This window comes from Arachis duranensis, chromosome 1 (assembly GCF_000817695.3).
Source record: "Arachis duranensis cultivar V14167 chromosome 1, aradu.V14167.gnm2.J7QH, whole genome shotgun sequence".
In the NCBI taxonomy this organism is placed as follows: Eukaryota; Viridiplantae; Streptophyta; class Magnoliopsida; order Fabales; family Fabaceae; genus Arachis; species Arachis duranensis.
This window is the reverse complement of record NC_029772.3, coordinates 104,302,485-104,317,786: the sequence shown is the minus strand read 5'-3', so window position 1 is coordinate 104,317,786 and position 15,302 is coordinate 104,302,485. Positions and strand designations below refer to the sequence as shown.

General features: G+C 36.0%; 2 protein-coding genes across 2 annotated transcripts; one reads left to right on the top strand and one right to left on the bottom strand.

Moving 5' to 3' along the window:
* Positions 1–412: 412 nt before the first annotated feature.
* Positions 413–1,970, top strand: LOC107468257 (uncharacterized). Its single transcript, XM_016087513.3, has one exon. The coding sequence runs from the start codon at positions 723–725 to the stop codon at positions 1,698–1,700; it is 978 nt and encodes a 325-aa protein (XP_015942999.1). The 5' UTR covers positions 413–722; the 3' UTR covers positions 1,701–1,970.
* Positions 1,971–2,497: 527 nt separating this feature from the next.
* Positions 2,498–13,127, bottom strand: LOC107468267 (formin-like protein 20). The gene is made up of 17 exons (XM_016087525.3): positions 12,423–13,127; positions 10,939–11,642; positions 10,637–10,858; positions 8,251–10,559; positions 8,001–8,130; positions 7,315–7,386; positions 6,958–7,056; positions 6,771–6,812; positions 6,090–6,170; positions 5,960–6,010; positions 5,804–5,885; positions 5,509–5,603; positions 5,361–5,432; positions 4,517–4,633; positions 3,798–3,866; positions 3,649–3,715; positions 2,498–3,446 (listed from the first exon to the last, which is right to left on the bottom strand). The coding sequence occupies exons 1-17, from the start codon at positions 12,493–12,495 to the stop codon at positions 3,289–3,291; spliced, it is 4,443 nt and encodes a 1,480-aa protein (XP_015943011.1). The 5' UTR covers positions 12,496–13,127; the 3' UTR covers positions 2,498–3,288.
* Positions 13,128–15,302: the final 2,175 nt, after the last annotated feature.

Sequence of the window (15,302 nt, the reverse complement as noted above, 5' to 3'; positions counted from 1 at the left end):
CTCAAGTCTCATCATCAAAGACAGAGACCACATTAAAGAATTTCCATGCCAAATTACTTCAAACTTCTCATTATAAAAATTCAAAGATATTAATAGATATAAACATGTTTAATTTAACAGAAAAAAAAATAGTATATAATTATATATAGAAAGAGACGAATTGTTTTTATTTTGAAAAAGGAAAAGACTAAGATTGAAATACATTTTTTAAAAACTCAATATATTATTTATTTTTGTGTTATTTTTATACATTGAATCCACACATATAATTGTTATTGAATAATATTTTATCAGAAAAGATATTATCAATAAATATTATATTTTATTTAATAATATATGTGGACTCAATATATTGAGGGAGGGATTCATAGAACAAACAACAAAGAAGAAAACTCACAAAAGTGTCCAAAAAATTATGGTAAAAACAAAGTCGAAACAACTCCACCTCATGACTTGTTAGTTTCTTGTTGTTGGCCAATTATTTCTAATTATCTATATTCTGTTCATCCAAAAAACACCAACCCCATTCATAATAACTCTCTAACCTACCATCCATTCCTACAACAGAAATTTAAGAGCACAACCTGTTTGAGAAAAAGTTTCACAGAAAATGAAACACCAACCTCTTCATTTGTAACATAACACCCTCTCTACTGTTATAGAGACTCTATATTATTGTGGCTGAGAAAAAGAAACACTTATACATATCAATATTTTTGGCAATGGAAGATTCAAGCAAGATACTAAGAAGATCTATTCATTGTTTTCTTCAAAACTATCACTATTTTACCTCAACAGTAGTTTTTCTTGTTCTTCCTTTCTCAGTTTCATTGCTTCTCTCACAGGCTTTGGTTCCTTCACCTTCATCACTCTTGCCTCAAGTATACAATCGCCTGAAGAATCTCTTTGATGCTGCAGGGTTTCCTCCTTCAGAATTATTTACCATTCTTAACCTTAAAGTTTCTCAAACAATCACTTCATCAATATTTACCCTTCCTTTTACCCTCACCTTTCTCCTCATAGCAAAAGCTTCTATAATCATAACTCTAAACCAACAAAAAAGAACTCTGCTTCCACCTTCTTTTGGTTCCATATTTTCCCTTTACAAGCCACTCCTCCAAACCTATATATGCAACTGCTTCTTGATCCTCTCGGCAAATGCAACCGGCTTTGGTCTCTTGTTCTTGGCATTCAGCTGTGTGGAAGGGCTCGGCTACTCTTCGCCGAGTTTGCTCCTCTTTTTGTCAACATCTGGGGCTGTTCTGTTTTCTGTGATACTTGCAAATGCACTTGTCATATGCAATATGGCACTCGCTCTATCCGGTATGGAAGGACATGGAGGGTACCTGGCAATCCTTAAGGCTTGTGTTATGATAAGAGAAAAGACATCAATGGCTTTGTTCCTGGCACTTCCAGTAAATGTGGCCCTGGCCGCCGTCGAGGCCTTGTTCCAATTTCGCATTGTAAGGACTTATCATATAGCCGGAAAGGCAGGGCCTTATGTGGCCTTAGAGGGGATTTTCATTGCTTACTTATATTCAATCTTTGTCATCATTGACACCATTGTGAGCTGCATGTTCTACAAAAGCTTCAAGACCGGATCGAGTGTGGATCAAGAATTCAAGAACTTGTTGATTGAATTTCAAGAAGAGGACAATTATGGTTTCATAAAGAACAAAAATTTTGAAGAACTACCTTGACATATAAGGTAGCAACTTATTGATTTGATTAAGGAGTAAGAACTACCAGTTAAATTTTTGAGAGAAATTCATCATGTTGCTTGATGACTCAAAGTGAATTGAGCAACATTGAAGGCATCAAGTTTTTTCAAATTTCAATGGAGGAACCTCATCTCAGCCATATGCAACACATAAGAAGCTAGAGAGTAACCAATTTATATAGATTCCTTTCTGTTATATGTATATTGTTCAATTGGCCCCTTCTTTTGATTTTATCAAATTTACTTTGTATATTGATACTTAGCAATCTTTTACAGTGTGAATAATACAAAGGCTTCCATAATCAAACACAGTCAAAAACTGTCTCTCAAAACAGAGATGACTGCTAATAAGGCAAAGTATAGTATATTTCTAGTTTAATATTTCGATTCTATGGATCATTGTTAATCTCTATTTTCACTATATGAAAAGAGAGACATTTCAGCCTCATTTAGGGTTAACAAAAGATGCATATTCATTGTAACAATATATATTTCTCTTATTTTATTATATAAATGAAAAGTACAACAATAAGAGAGTACTATTTCATCAAACAACTCTAAAGGGTGTAAAATGTAATACACATAGCTTAACTTTACCTAACCTGATAATTATATCAATGATTGTTTTCACAACTTGAACTCATAATCTTGAGATAAGACAACTCAACTATTGTTCCAAGGCTACCTTTCGTATTATATAACTTAAATATAAAAAAATTAGTGTATGTTTTTACAAATAAAAATATCATATATGATACCACCTAACTTCAAAGGAGATCAGTGTAAATTTTCTCATTCTAATAAAAATATATGAAGAAATAATCCAGCGTGATAAAATTTCATGAGCCGGAAAACGTGTTACACATCCGAGTATTGTATTTTTTTCACATGAAAAATGGGAACTAGCATTCCTAATTCGGCCTACTCTCCACTTATATTACAGTTACAATACAATGATCACCTGATTTTCTATTTTCAACTCAACTGACAGCTATACAACATTTTTTTCCTGAGGGTACTACCAAAATCTCTATCAAAAGGTAGACTAATTTGATCTTCTTTTCTATGTTACATGACAAAGAATTGGATCCTAATGAAAAGGGTTAGAGCTTTGTACAAGATTTCATTATACTATAATTGACTTTGGTGCTTTACAGATCCAAGAAGGTCAGGAAGCAGCTAAATCGATGGTGCAAAGCCAATGCTAGTTCCACTGAAAAATACAAAATTTCTTCTTGAATCGTAGTGGGACCGGATACATTGTTTTTCGTAGCACTCGCTGGCCGTGGAAGGCATCTGAAGCAACAGAAGCATGGTGTCATTTGCATAAACTTGTGTGTGCAGATTCCGGCACCATAGCATTTAATGAATCAAGAGGTCCACAGGGAGCAGGAATATGCAATTCCACCTCGAATGGACCGGGTCGAAAAGCTAATTATCACATCATCATCATGGAAAGGTTGGCTTCTTAAAGTCCAGAAGCAGTGTTCCCCTTCATACCATGGGAAGATACCTACTCTTTTGGCGAGAGCATGATGTCGGTGCGAAAAATGCAGAAAACACAGTCGTCAACTATCTTTTGCACTCTTCCTTGTCAAGTTAACGCCCTTAGCCTTCTCCATTTCAGCCTCTTTCTCGGCTCTTTTCTTCTCTAACTCTGCCTGCTTGCAATTCTCTTCGTGCGCTTTCCGAAACAACCTTATAAAATTTAAGAGAGTTGTGGTGACTGTAATTGCCAAACCAGAAACAATAAGTTAGTTTGAGCATTATAAAAGTTTAAACCAGAAAAGTAAATAAATAGATAATTTTGCTATTTTTTCCCCAAACATAACAGATATGGACATGAATTAATTTGCCTCAAACATCAGTTGAATGAACTATAATCTGATGAAACAAGTAACCAGTTAAAAGACCAATGGTCATTTTACCTTGTTCAAATGGACAACGAGCAGGATCCTCGCCAAAATATAGTGCGAGTGCATCAGCATTTCTACCCTGTACATTGACAAATTACACAATCTATTTATCTCTTCACTGGTAGATGCTTAATGTACTAAAATAAGGTTAGGCAAATTACCACCACAGAATATAGGCTTGTCAGAGATGCTACCTCTGACTCAGCAACAGATATGAATTCTTTCAATGTCTGACAAGAGATCACAAAAGATGAGTCAAATATAGTTAAAATGTAATTGGTTTAATACTACAATACCATAAAAAAAGAAAATAAAAATTAACTGATTATAGGTGCATTTATTTCAGATTTTTTCAAAAAAAGTGACAATTTTAATTTGAAGGGGTTTCTTTTTTATTTATTTATTAATTAATTATTATTATTATTTTGAAGAAGCTACTTATTTTGAAGAAGCTACTCTTTTTAGCTCCGGCAGAAAAGCTAAATCCTTTTTCAAAAAAGTAAATTTTGAAAAAAGTGGCTTTTTTAGTGTGTAGATATGGATATACCCCCAAAAAAAGGGCTAAAATAAACACATCATAATCAATGTTTACACAAGGCTAGAGAAGCATATTGAAATTAATTTGTCATGTTGTCAACACCATGATCAATAACACGGGTGAATATACACACTCTTCTGTAAGCATATTGCATATAAGAGTTTTTTGGCAAAGCTGGTGATAATTAAAAAGATTAACTATGTCCATCAAAAGCACAAAGCTTACTATTATGAATCATTTTGAAACTCCCTTGTTTTTTCCCCAAGGAAAATGAAGAATAAAGAATTTCGATTAAACAAAAAGTGAATAATAAAAAGAGTCTAACATAAACATGTTAAACACCTTACAGAAAACTTCGGACACAGGTCCATCATTTGCAGATGCAGCAAGCTCCTGTTTAACCTTTTCTAGTCCCTTGATGATTGCCTGCATCTCTTCTGCTAAGGACTTCAATTGTATCTGAAAGAAGTGCAACTTCTAATCAATACACGTTGCGGGATAAGGGATCCCCTACACAAAAGCTTTATCTATAATGCGTAGCTTTCCAATCTCCCAACATGTCCAAAAGGAAAAGTCCCATAAAACATCAACTAGTACTCATGTTTGGCTAAAAAGGAAATAAACCCTTCAGCTTTTGAGGCCCAAGCAAACCAAGGATGAAATCAACCTCCCTTTTCAACATCTAGCAAATATCCCCTTACGCAGCGAACACAAGCAAGAAATATGTGTCAAATGAAATGGAGTTCTTCCAGGAATTTGATTCAAGATGTGCTACTAGGTGAAATTTCTCTTGATTCAGTGACTTTTGGCAATTCCTTTTTCAGCAAAGGCCCTTCAGATTATAAGTTTATTAATTACCAAAGTTGAAACCATAGAATATACTAGCATATGGGCTAAAGTTTGAAGGTATTAGCAGGTATTGGACTTAAAAGAGATTATGCCAAAGTAATGAGCTTCTGTGGCGAGCAATAACGATGATTGATATTGGGTCACTTTACTCTAATGAGCTTCTAAATTGTGAGTTAACTCTTAATTCATGTGACACACATATCATTGCAAGAAGTCAGAGGAGGAGATATGTGCTCAGTTTTACAGGGGAATAGAGTGAAACAGAACCAATAAACCAACCAAACTAGCAATTAGCAGTTGAATAATTTTCTTTTTCCAACCAAGCATAAATCATCACCTTAGTCGCAGCTTCCAGGCTTACAAGGTCTAAGTGGAAGTCAAGCAGTCCAGGCGACCTATCAGCTAGAACCTAGAGCCAAAATAGCAAAATGGAAAGAAGGTAAGTGATCAAATGATATATTCCTTTAGTGCAATTGTTATTATACCTTGCAAAGATAGTGCATCAGTGTCATCTTATTGTTAGAAGCACGAGTGTCAGTAAGCTTTAAAAGACTATCCAACTTGAATCCAATTGCGGATCCTGCATAAATTAAATAAATAAATAGTAATCCATAAACTGTAAGTTTACGTTAGACAAGATCTAACAGAATCAAATTAAATTTTAACTGCTGAAAAATTAAGAAGGGCCTGTGATTATCTAAACATAGAAAATTGAGAGAGCTAGAACGATGTCCCAGAGAATGATAAGGACATTAACATTTAAAAGAGAAAAGTACATACCCCTAGCTGTTCCTTGATTTAATGTATTACCCAAAAAAAGAATTTTCTTCATGATCTCCTTCAGCTTGACAGACTTTCGGACCTATTCCCAAGAGAAAATGCATGAGGTCAAAGAAATGCCAATAACACAGTTTGTTAGTTTCATGCATAATGTACCTCTTCACAAGCAGAGTTCACAGCATTTAAACTCTTCTTAAATTCTGTAACCTGCAAAAAGAAGAAAGCATAACTGAATCAAAAGTTCAAATCCACAAAACATAGAAAAATATAGCAAGCACCACCATACCTGAGACAGAAATTGAATCTTGAAAGAGAATACTCTTAACTTTGACTCTACTCGTGGCACCTTCATCAGCTCTAAAAAATACTGAAACATGACCAAATATATACAAGGATATGATTATAGATACATAGTATGATATTGCATTAGGAAATGCCAAAAGAATTTTTTTATAACCAACATCTAAAGGAAAAGCGGGGACATGTAATAAATTGCTTCTTTCTTTCTAGAAGCAAGCAGGCAACAACAAATCTGTAACTATATGTGATATAGACTTTGAATTCATATGAGCTGCCTTCCAAGGAAACAGACTTCTTGCACAATTTTATTGATCATTATCATATGTTAGATTCACTTCCAAAATCAAAGCCTTGCCGCATTCAGTTCTTTAACCTCTGCAGCTAATTATACCCAGAATTTTGCAATTTCCAGTTTCCATGCCAACAATTGTTTTTTCTTTTTTTCCCCTTAAAATAAGTTTCCTCTCTTCTCTACTTCATTTCTCCACCATTCCTCCCAACTCCCTATTAGATTTTAAAGTAAGCAAAGGGTCTAAGAAATCAAATGCTGGTAGACGGATCCTAGTTATGAGCCTACAAACAGTATCCTATATAATTCCGAGTACTTAGATTTACGCTAAATTAGCTATCATAAATAATGATATGGCTATAACAAATTAGTACACACCTGTTCGCATTTTCCCAAATTCTCTTTGTCACCAGTGTATCCCTTCATAACCAAGGGGAATCAAAATTAGAAAAGCAAACAAACCAGAGTAAAAGATATGTTTCCGTAACAGCAGACGCCAAATGAGAAACCTTAGCTGACAAAACAAGATGTAAGAATTAAGAATGATAAGTTTGTCAATCTTTACCTTCAAAAGTTCCATCTCTTCTTTGGTAGGACAAAACTTAATGAGATTTTCCACCTGATCTACATCTAATACTGATTCATCCATAGCCAGCACAGCAGCCTGAGAATATCCATTTTAACATGTTAGATAATACTTAACCACATTGTTCGAGGTGGATATTTTAGATTTGCTGGCAAGAGCTATTACTGGTGGCCTTAGGCACATATACAAGTCAATCAAATTTCAATAAGCATCTTCTATGTAAATAAAAAACACTAATGTTTACTAGAAAGCAACATGCATAAGAATGATATTTTCATTATAAAATCTTCTATCCTGAATGATCAAAAAACTTATTCACGCCAATTTTCAGCTTACCATCATATCAGGAAGTGGCATCTTAACCTTAGTGAGCATAATTTCAGTATTGTTAGCCCTCCTTAGGTCAATCTACAATCAATAATACAAACAAACAAGTTAATTACCAGTGACAGGAAACCACCAAATATAAAGAGACAGATAGTTTTTAACAAACTCTGAGCACTAACAGCCAAAAAGCAGCCCCAATATGCACCTCACAGTTCATTAAATTGTCAGCATAAAGATGCTAAACTTTAAAACATAATGAGTTAGAGAAGTAACTGTTCAAAAACAAGAAATTTTATTCAGAGATAAAACCAGTGCAGTCAGCTATGCTTAATATATTATGTAACAAGGTATGCCTCATTTACAGATTTACAGGCAAGACAAAACTAGAGAATAGTACATTTGGTTGCCCCACAAATTTAGAGCAAGTACCTGAACTTTCAAGTTAGGTCAGAACGAAGCCGACTTTTTTCAACAAACAAATAGCCACTTTACAAACTTACACTTAAATTTTACTATGTACATAGGGTTGAACTTTAGTATTTAGCAGCCTTTGAGAAGTAAAACTACAAATCATGGTTAATTACTTCATTGCAGTTCCTAAAGGAAAGACTAAGTGAAAACCATCAATTCATTGTTTAACAACAATGTTGTTTCTTCAAAACCCAAATTGCCAAAATATTTAGATAGAAGAATACCAAGTGGACTTTGTCAGTTTTAGATCCAACAGATTTGCGCCGCCCTCCAGATTTACCACTTGAATCAGAAGGTTTTGGAACATTTGCAGAGAAAAGCTTCTCTAGCTCTGAAACATCAAACTCTGGTGCACTAAGATAAAATGTAAAACCAGTCATTACAAACATAGGGATATAGAAAGCAGAAAGAACTGTGTGCACACAAAATTGAAATGAATCAGATGAACATGCAATAGTGGGGAAGACATATTACATTTGAGGTTCTCCAAATCTTTGTAATTCTTCCCATAAACTTCCTTGCAATGCCCTTGTAACCTTACTCCAGTGCAATGGCTTTAAGGAGGACCGTCGAGGTGCAACAGCACCTGCTCCTGCAGGGCGCACGTATCCACGCCCTCTTCCTCTTGGGTCAGCTCCAACATTTGAACCTTTAGAACCCAAGGGTGGAGGTGGTGGTGCGCCACCAGGAGGTCTAGGTGGAGGAGGAGCACCGGAAGCACCAGGAAGAGGTGGAGGAGGAGGGCCTCGACTACCAAGAGGTGGCGGAGCAGGTGCACCTTGACCCCCAGGAGGTGGTGGAGGAGGGGGTGCTCCCCGCATAGGAGGAGGAGGAGCAGGAGGTGGTGCTCCACGAATAGGGGGAGGTGGAGGAGCTGGGGCTCTAGACATTGGAGGAGGTGGAGGTGCAGGTGGGCCTCCATGTAATGGAGGAAGTGGTGGAGGAGATGGAGCTCTAGTCAAAAGTGGTGGTGGCGAGGGAGTCAGATCTCCACTAGAAGGAGGTAGCGGTGGGGGAGGTGGAGCTCTACTAAAAGGAGGTGGCGGTGGGGGAGGTGGAGCTCTACTAAAAGGAGGTGGAGGTGGTGGCGGTGGAGCTCTACTAAAAGGAGGTGGAGGTGGGGGAGGTGGAGCTCTACTAAAAGGAGGTGGAGGTGGGGGAGGTGGAGCTCTACTAAAAGGAGGTGGAGGTGGGGGAGGTGGAGCTCTACTAAAAGGAGGTGGAGGTGGGGGAGGTGGAGCTCTACTAAAAGGAGGTGGAGGTGGGGGAGGTGGAGCTCTTGGTGGAGGAGGAGGAGGTGCAAGACCCACTACTTCAAATACCTCAGAACTACTAGATTCCGCAGCAGTGGAAATTGAGGAATACAGAGACTTCCAAGAGGATGGAGAAGGTTGTAAGCTCCTCTTGTTTTGCCCAAAAAATGGGGGTGGTGGTGGAGTTGGGGGTGGAGCGGTAGGAGGAGAAGTTGCAGGTTGTAAACTTATCCCTACTTTTTGTTTACTAATTGATCTTGAAAATGGCGGCGGTGGCGGTGGTGGAGGTGGCGGGGCTTGTGCAGTAGACACATTTCCACCCAAAGAGGATGAGGATACCAGTGGAGATTGAGATGCTTGACTTGATACATCATCCTGAAACGATAAGGGATCAAAAACACGTGAAGAAAAGTTTCTTGGCGGAGGTGGAGGAGGAGGAGGAGGCGGTGGTGGAGGTCGTAGCTCTTGCTCTGAGCTCTGTTGATCTGCTTCTGTAACTAACTCAAAGTCAAAAGATGTTTCTTTAACAGATGGTAATGATTGAGGGCGGTTAGCATCCAATCCTACTACTGTGTTGCCTGAAGATTTTGTAGGGGCCACCTTGCGACTTTTCAGTTCAATTCTCGTGTCAGTAGAAGCAGCAGATGCAGATGAAGACTTCACTTTGGTATCTTCCATTTTATCCTTTGGAGCTGTATAATTTGTAAGTGCTGCAGGTGCACTATTGTTCCTATATGGATAATATACATGCATTGAGTTTGTGTAAGAACCCTTGTTAGAAGGAATCCATTGAGTTACTGCAGTAGGCTTAGCTTGTTTTGACTGAAAACCTTGGGTTTCTTGCTGTTTAGTCTTTTGCTTTGTTGTAATTGAATCTCCCATTGGCTTTGAGTTTGATGGAGGTTGTTTCTTCGGAGCCAATGGAACAAGTTTACCTGATTTTTGTCTTGCAATATCAGCTATCTGCTGCCCTGCCTTGGATTCTAAGTCCCTTTCTATAACTTTGTTATCTTCATCATATTTGTTTTGGATTGCCATTTCCTGGTTCACATCCACATCGATTTCCATTGTTTTCATGTCTGAAAATATTGCAGCGGTTGACTTAATTTTTCCATCATCCACAGCAATGTCCTTCACTGCATGAGGATCTGAATCCATGCTCTCATCAAGCTTGTATTTCACATCATCAACAGAGATGTCTTTCACTTCATTAATACCAGAATCCATCTCATCGAGCCGTTTTTGAAGCCCATCATCTGGCGTACAATCCTGAAAGCCGTGAGAATCCAACTCCCCCTTCCAAACCTCTTTATGATTTCCATCAAAGACAGCACTGTCATTAATAGCATGAGAATCATACTCACCTTTACCTTCCTGTCCATCAATTACATTGCTAAAAATCTCTTCCACTTCATAAAACTCCTCAGGTGAAGCACTTTCAGTGGAGGCACTTTCAGTTTCATTTGCATCATCATTCGCTGCGACTGTGGTTAGATCGGGTAGAACAGCATCAGCATCCAAGAAAAGCACCTGAAACAGACATGAGTATGTGTTCAACTTGTAATGCATCAGAAAATAGACTCCACAGAAGAATAACTATAACTTACCTCTGCTTTGAAATCCCTAGAAAATTGATCTTTTGCATCCCACAATATATCAATTTCATCACGGCTCAGCAACAATATATTTGACCGCACAAATGCAGTATGGAACATGACTCTAAACATCATCTCCTCACGAGTGAAATCTTCACTCAAATGTATGCACTCAAGAATAACATCCCCTTGAACACGACAACGGATATCGATTTTCACAAAAATACACTCTGCCTGTGATTAAAATTAATTAAGAGGACATTATACATAATTAATTCAGAATTCAGTACCAAAAATGTAAATTTATATAGCACCTGCAGGTAGTGGCGAACATGCTTTTTGGATTTCGAAGTTGAAAAAAGAAGCTTCGAACTTCTATTAGCAGGATTTGAAGGGTCTTGACCATACACACGTACCACAGGCCTGCAACCTTTTCCATCATCAAATAACGGAAGGACCCTAAGAATCAGACAATCCAAACACAAGGGTGTTTCAGAAGGGGGCCACTCGGAACCCAAATGTCTCCTTGAAATATACTGAAGATATCTCAACTGTGAAGGTTGTGGGTTCAAGGGAGATAAAAGGTGTAGGAGTTCTCTTGGAGCTTGCTTGTACACCATCTCAAGAGTTTTCTGCTCCCCAGTGTACTGTTTACGGTATAATAAAAGACCTGCTAACATAAATGCCAGCACGGGCCAACCTCCCCTTTCGCAGTGCATCAAAAGCACATTTTGTTGCCCCTCCAAAGACAACCAGCTTTCACCTGATCGAAGGAAGTGATGGATCATCTCCAATGGCAGAAGGGGGCAACCCTCGTATTGCCGAGGGTACTCCATAACCGTCATGTCATACTGAGCAAATATATCTGAGATTTGGCTGCGTCTATCCCCTTCTCGGAAGTTGAACACCATGAAAGAAGCATCTGGAAAGTGATCCTGTAGCTGCGCCACAATCCCCCCCATATAACCCCTATACTCATCTTCTTCCAAGACATCCGTAGAGAAGCAATAGTCAAAAACTGCATAAATACAGCAAAAGCATTTAGTCACTGTCAAACAGCTGAGGCACAGAACCACGAAACTTACATTTTCCGTGTCTGTTTTCATTTTAATCAGACAGAAACCCAAGGAACTCAAACTCAGAGGACTTGTTGCACAACTGCTTAAGAAAATCAAGACCAGAAAATTCGGATTTGTGCCAGAGGAGGGCACTTCACTGAGTAAGTTCTACTAAATACCACCTCTACTGAATTATTAGAAACAACAGTTAGTGCATACCATATAATATGAAGTTTATAGTGACAATAGTCTAAGTTTAAAGCTTCACAGTTCATCGACTACTAGCAATGCTTGTTTTTCAGCTATGATTCTAAGAAGTATTTATTGCCTAGTTTCTAGTGGAAAAGGCAAGAGAAAGGAGAAAAATGATATCAAAGTTTGAAGTCCAAAAAAGTCCACAATGCCTTAGACTCTTGGCACATTACCATCGGCATTGTTCGAAAACGATATCAAAGTTCAGTACCTTAGCTTCTAAACATTGAAATGAATCCTAAAAACTAAAAAGAGCAACTTCAGCTGCCCCTAAGGCCTAAACAAGCTACATAGAGAAAAAGGCGGGCATGGGGGGTTATGGTAACAGGTCAAAATGCTTCATTTCTTGCAGTTATTCGCGCATTTATGAGGTCACCAATTCAAACCAAAAAAGCCAACAACCATGGTTACCAAAAGAAAAATATAATAATAACAATAATAAAATATTAGGAAAAAAAGTAAGAGAAAGAATTTAAACAAGAACTAACCATAAACTCTCTCGGAGATCTCTAGAAGCCGATCCGGCGGCTTCCGGTAGAAGAACCTTCTGAACAGCGCCATCTGATGGCGCTGTTTCCGCCCCGATCAGATCCAAACCGATGTTTTGAGTTCGTCCCCGCAAAGCAAAGATCAAAACTTTTTGCAACAACCAGACACCTTCGCAGATCCCGCAAATACCCAATTCGATCGGAGCCAACCTGAACCCAAAAACGGCGAATTCACAACTTGGGGCGGAACAAGTTGATGAATGGTGATCAAACCCAAAAAAGAAAAAAAGCTGAACAAAAAGACTAGTCAAATAATTGAATTCCCAAAGGGCGAATTGAGAGATAGATAGTAATAAAATTATAATAAAAGTAAATTTAGAGAGGTAGAATTGTGAGAGAATGATTTGAAGTGAAGTAGAAGTAGTTGCTGTAAGGTATGAAATTCAAAAAAAAAAAAGTTCCCTTTTTTTTGGGTTGAAGGTAAAAGGTGGAAATGTGAATGAAACGGAGAAGAAGCGTAGTGGACTGAAAATGAAAAAGGAGACACACACTGCTATATTATCTCGTTGGGAAGTTAGAGCTGTCTTTTCTCTTTCTTCAGTTTCTTTCTTTCTTTCTTTCTTTCTTTCTCTCTCTCAACTCAGAAAAATAGAAGAGAGAGAAGGAGAGAGAAGAGTGGGTCTATTGTCTCTCTGTCTTCAACGACAACATATTTTGGGTTTTTGGGTAGGCGAAGGTGGCTGCCTTGGCTAGCTGGTGGTGACGTGGCATTTACTCTCAATTTATTTATACATATTTTGGATTTTTCTTTACTTTTGCTCTCCCTTTTTTTCCCTTCTAATCTTCTATTCAATTTTCAATATATTTCTATTTTTAATGTAACAGTAAGGTAGTACTTTTCTACTTCTACCTTGAATATGTAATTTATTAATTAGTCTTTTATATTTTTTTATTAAAAAATTAGGAGCGAAACTCAAATATGAGATTTTTGTGTGAGAATAAAACGATTATATTATTTGAGTATAGTTCAGTAACAGCTTTTTATATATCTTATTTAAGATAAATTTTACTTTTAATTCTTGTTCATTTATGATGGAAATTTTTTGTCTAATACAATATGTTGATGTTTTTAATGTAATGAAACATAAAATGGAATGAATAGAAGAAGTAAATTAAAAAGTAGAAGAAAAAAAATAGAATAAACAAATTCTTTGTTCTTAATAAATTTGGGCAACAGAGGTCTAGAACCCTACTTGAGGGACAAATTCAAGGAATATGTTGGTAGAATGATATGTAAGAAGTCTTTAATACATAGCAAACAAGTTAGGTTAACTGGTTAAGGCCTTGGAAAAGCCTCTTAAATTTTTGATGAACATAAAATGAAAATCAAATATGTTTAAAAAAATTTAATATAATCTAGTTTAACTTATAACCCCTCATATTAAAAGCATATCCATTTCTGTCAGATTTGTACTCAAATATATAGTTCATGATTGTTTAACAATCTCATATTCAAGAGTTGGGTATGCAGTATGCACTTAAAATTATTTGAATGAGAGATCAAATATTGGTTAAGTAGCTTTCTTTAGTTTGAACAATATAGCCTAAGATCAGAGGAGATGTTTGGGATTTGTATTAAAAGAAAAGTGTGACTTAATTACTGAAATTTTGATAAAAATGCTATGTCACACAAAAAATAGTTATCAAATCAGTTAATATATATTTACATATAAATATATATATTATTTAATATGTATTGTATTTTAATATATAATAAGTGACTAATTTTTAGTGTATGTGTAATATGGTTAAATTTTGATATACAACTAAAAATTTTGAAAATATAAATTACAACGGACATTTGTATATTCTTTATATTCTCAAAATACTCCTTTTTTTAGGATTTATGTAAACACCTATTATTTTTTTTTTTTAAATGTTGTGTATATTAAGAATTATTACTAAATTCGTTATTTATATTTATGTATAAATACNATATTCTAATATTATATATATATATATGGGATTGATTTTTAATGTACGTGTAAAATCATTATTTCTTGAAATGTCTCAATTTTGCTTTTCAATATATGACAAAATTATATAAACAGAAAATGGATAATATGAATTAGTAGGGTTGACTACCAAATAAACCTCCATTGTGTCCCTTTTAGTTTTCAAGACTGATAATAACTTTAATTATGAATAATTCATCAACCGAAAAGAAGAGCGGAGGGGGTAATTTGTGGCATTTCTACACCTTTTGAATATATAAAGTAATAAGGAATTACATAATGATACTTTTCTGAACATTTTTAAGATTTAAACATTTTTTTTATGTGAGGTTTGAACCTTTTGAACTCTTTTAGAAAGATACAATTTAATTTGATCCATATGCCTTATGATGTCAAACCCTTTAATTTGAGATTTGAGATTACAAATAAAGTGCACTTTTAACAGAAACCAGCAATGGCTTAGCCAACTTACCAAGTATTACATTATTAATTACGCAATATTATTGTAGTAGTTAAGGATAAAATCTTACATGCAAGCTAACTCTTATTTCCTTCTTTGCACACTTTATAAGTCATGACTGAATAATTGAATAACAGATATGAGTGTTGAGAATAAATAAAGTATGAGAGGAAGTTTCTCACTAGGCATACTAATTAAGTACAAGGCATTCTTTGGGGCAAGAAGTAAAAGATAATTACTATTTACTATTTAAATAACATATGATTTTTATTTTGTTACGCCCACCAAACTCCTCGCTTTCTTCCCCGCCACTTTAAAATAAGTGTAAGGTACAATTGAAGTCCATAATATATATGATATAAAATTGAACTTAATTACGCTAATATATGTGTAAAACTCATGGAT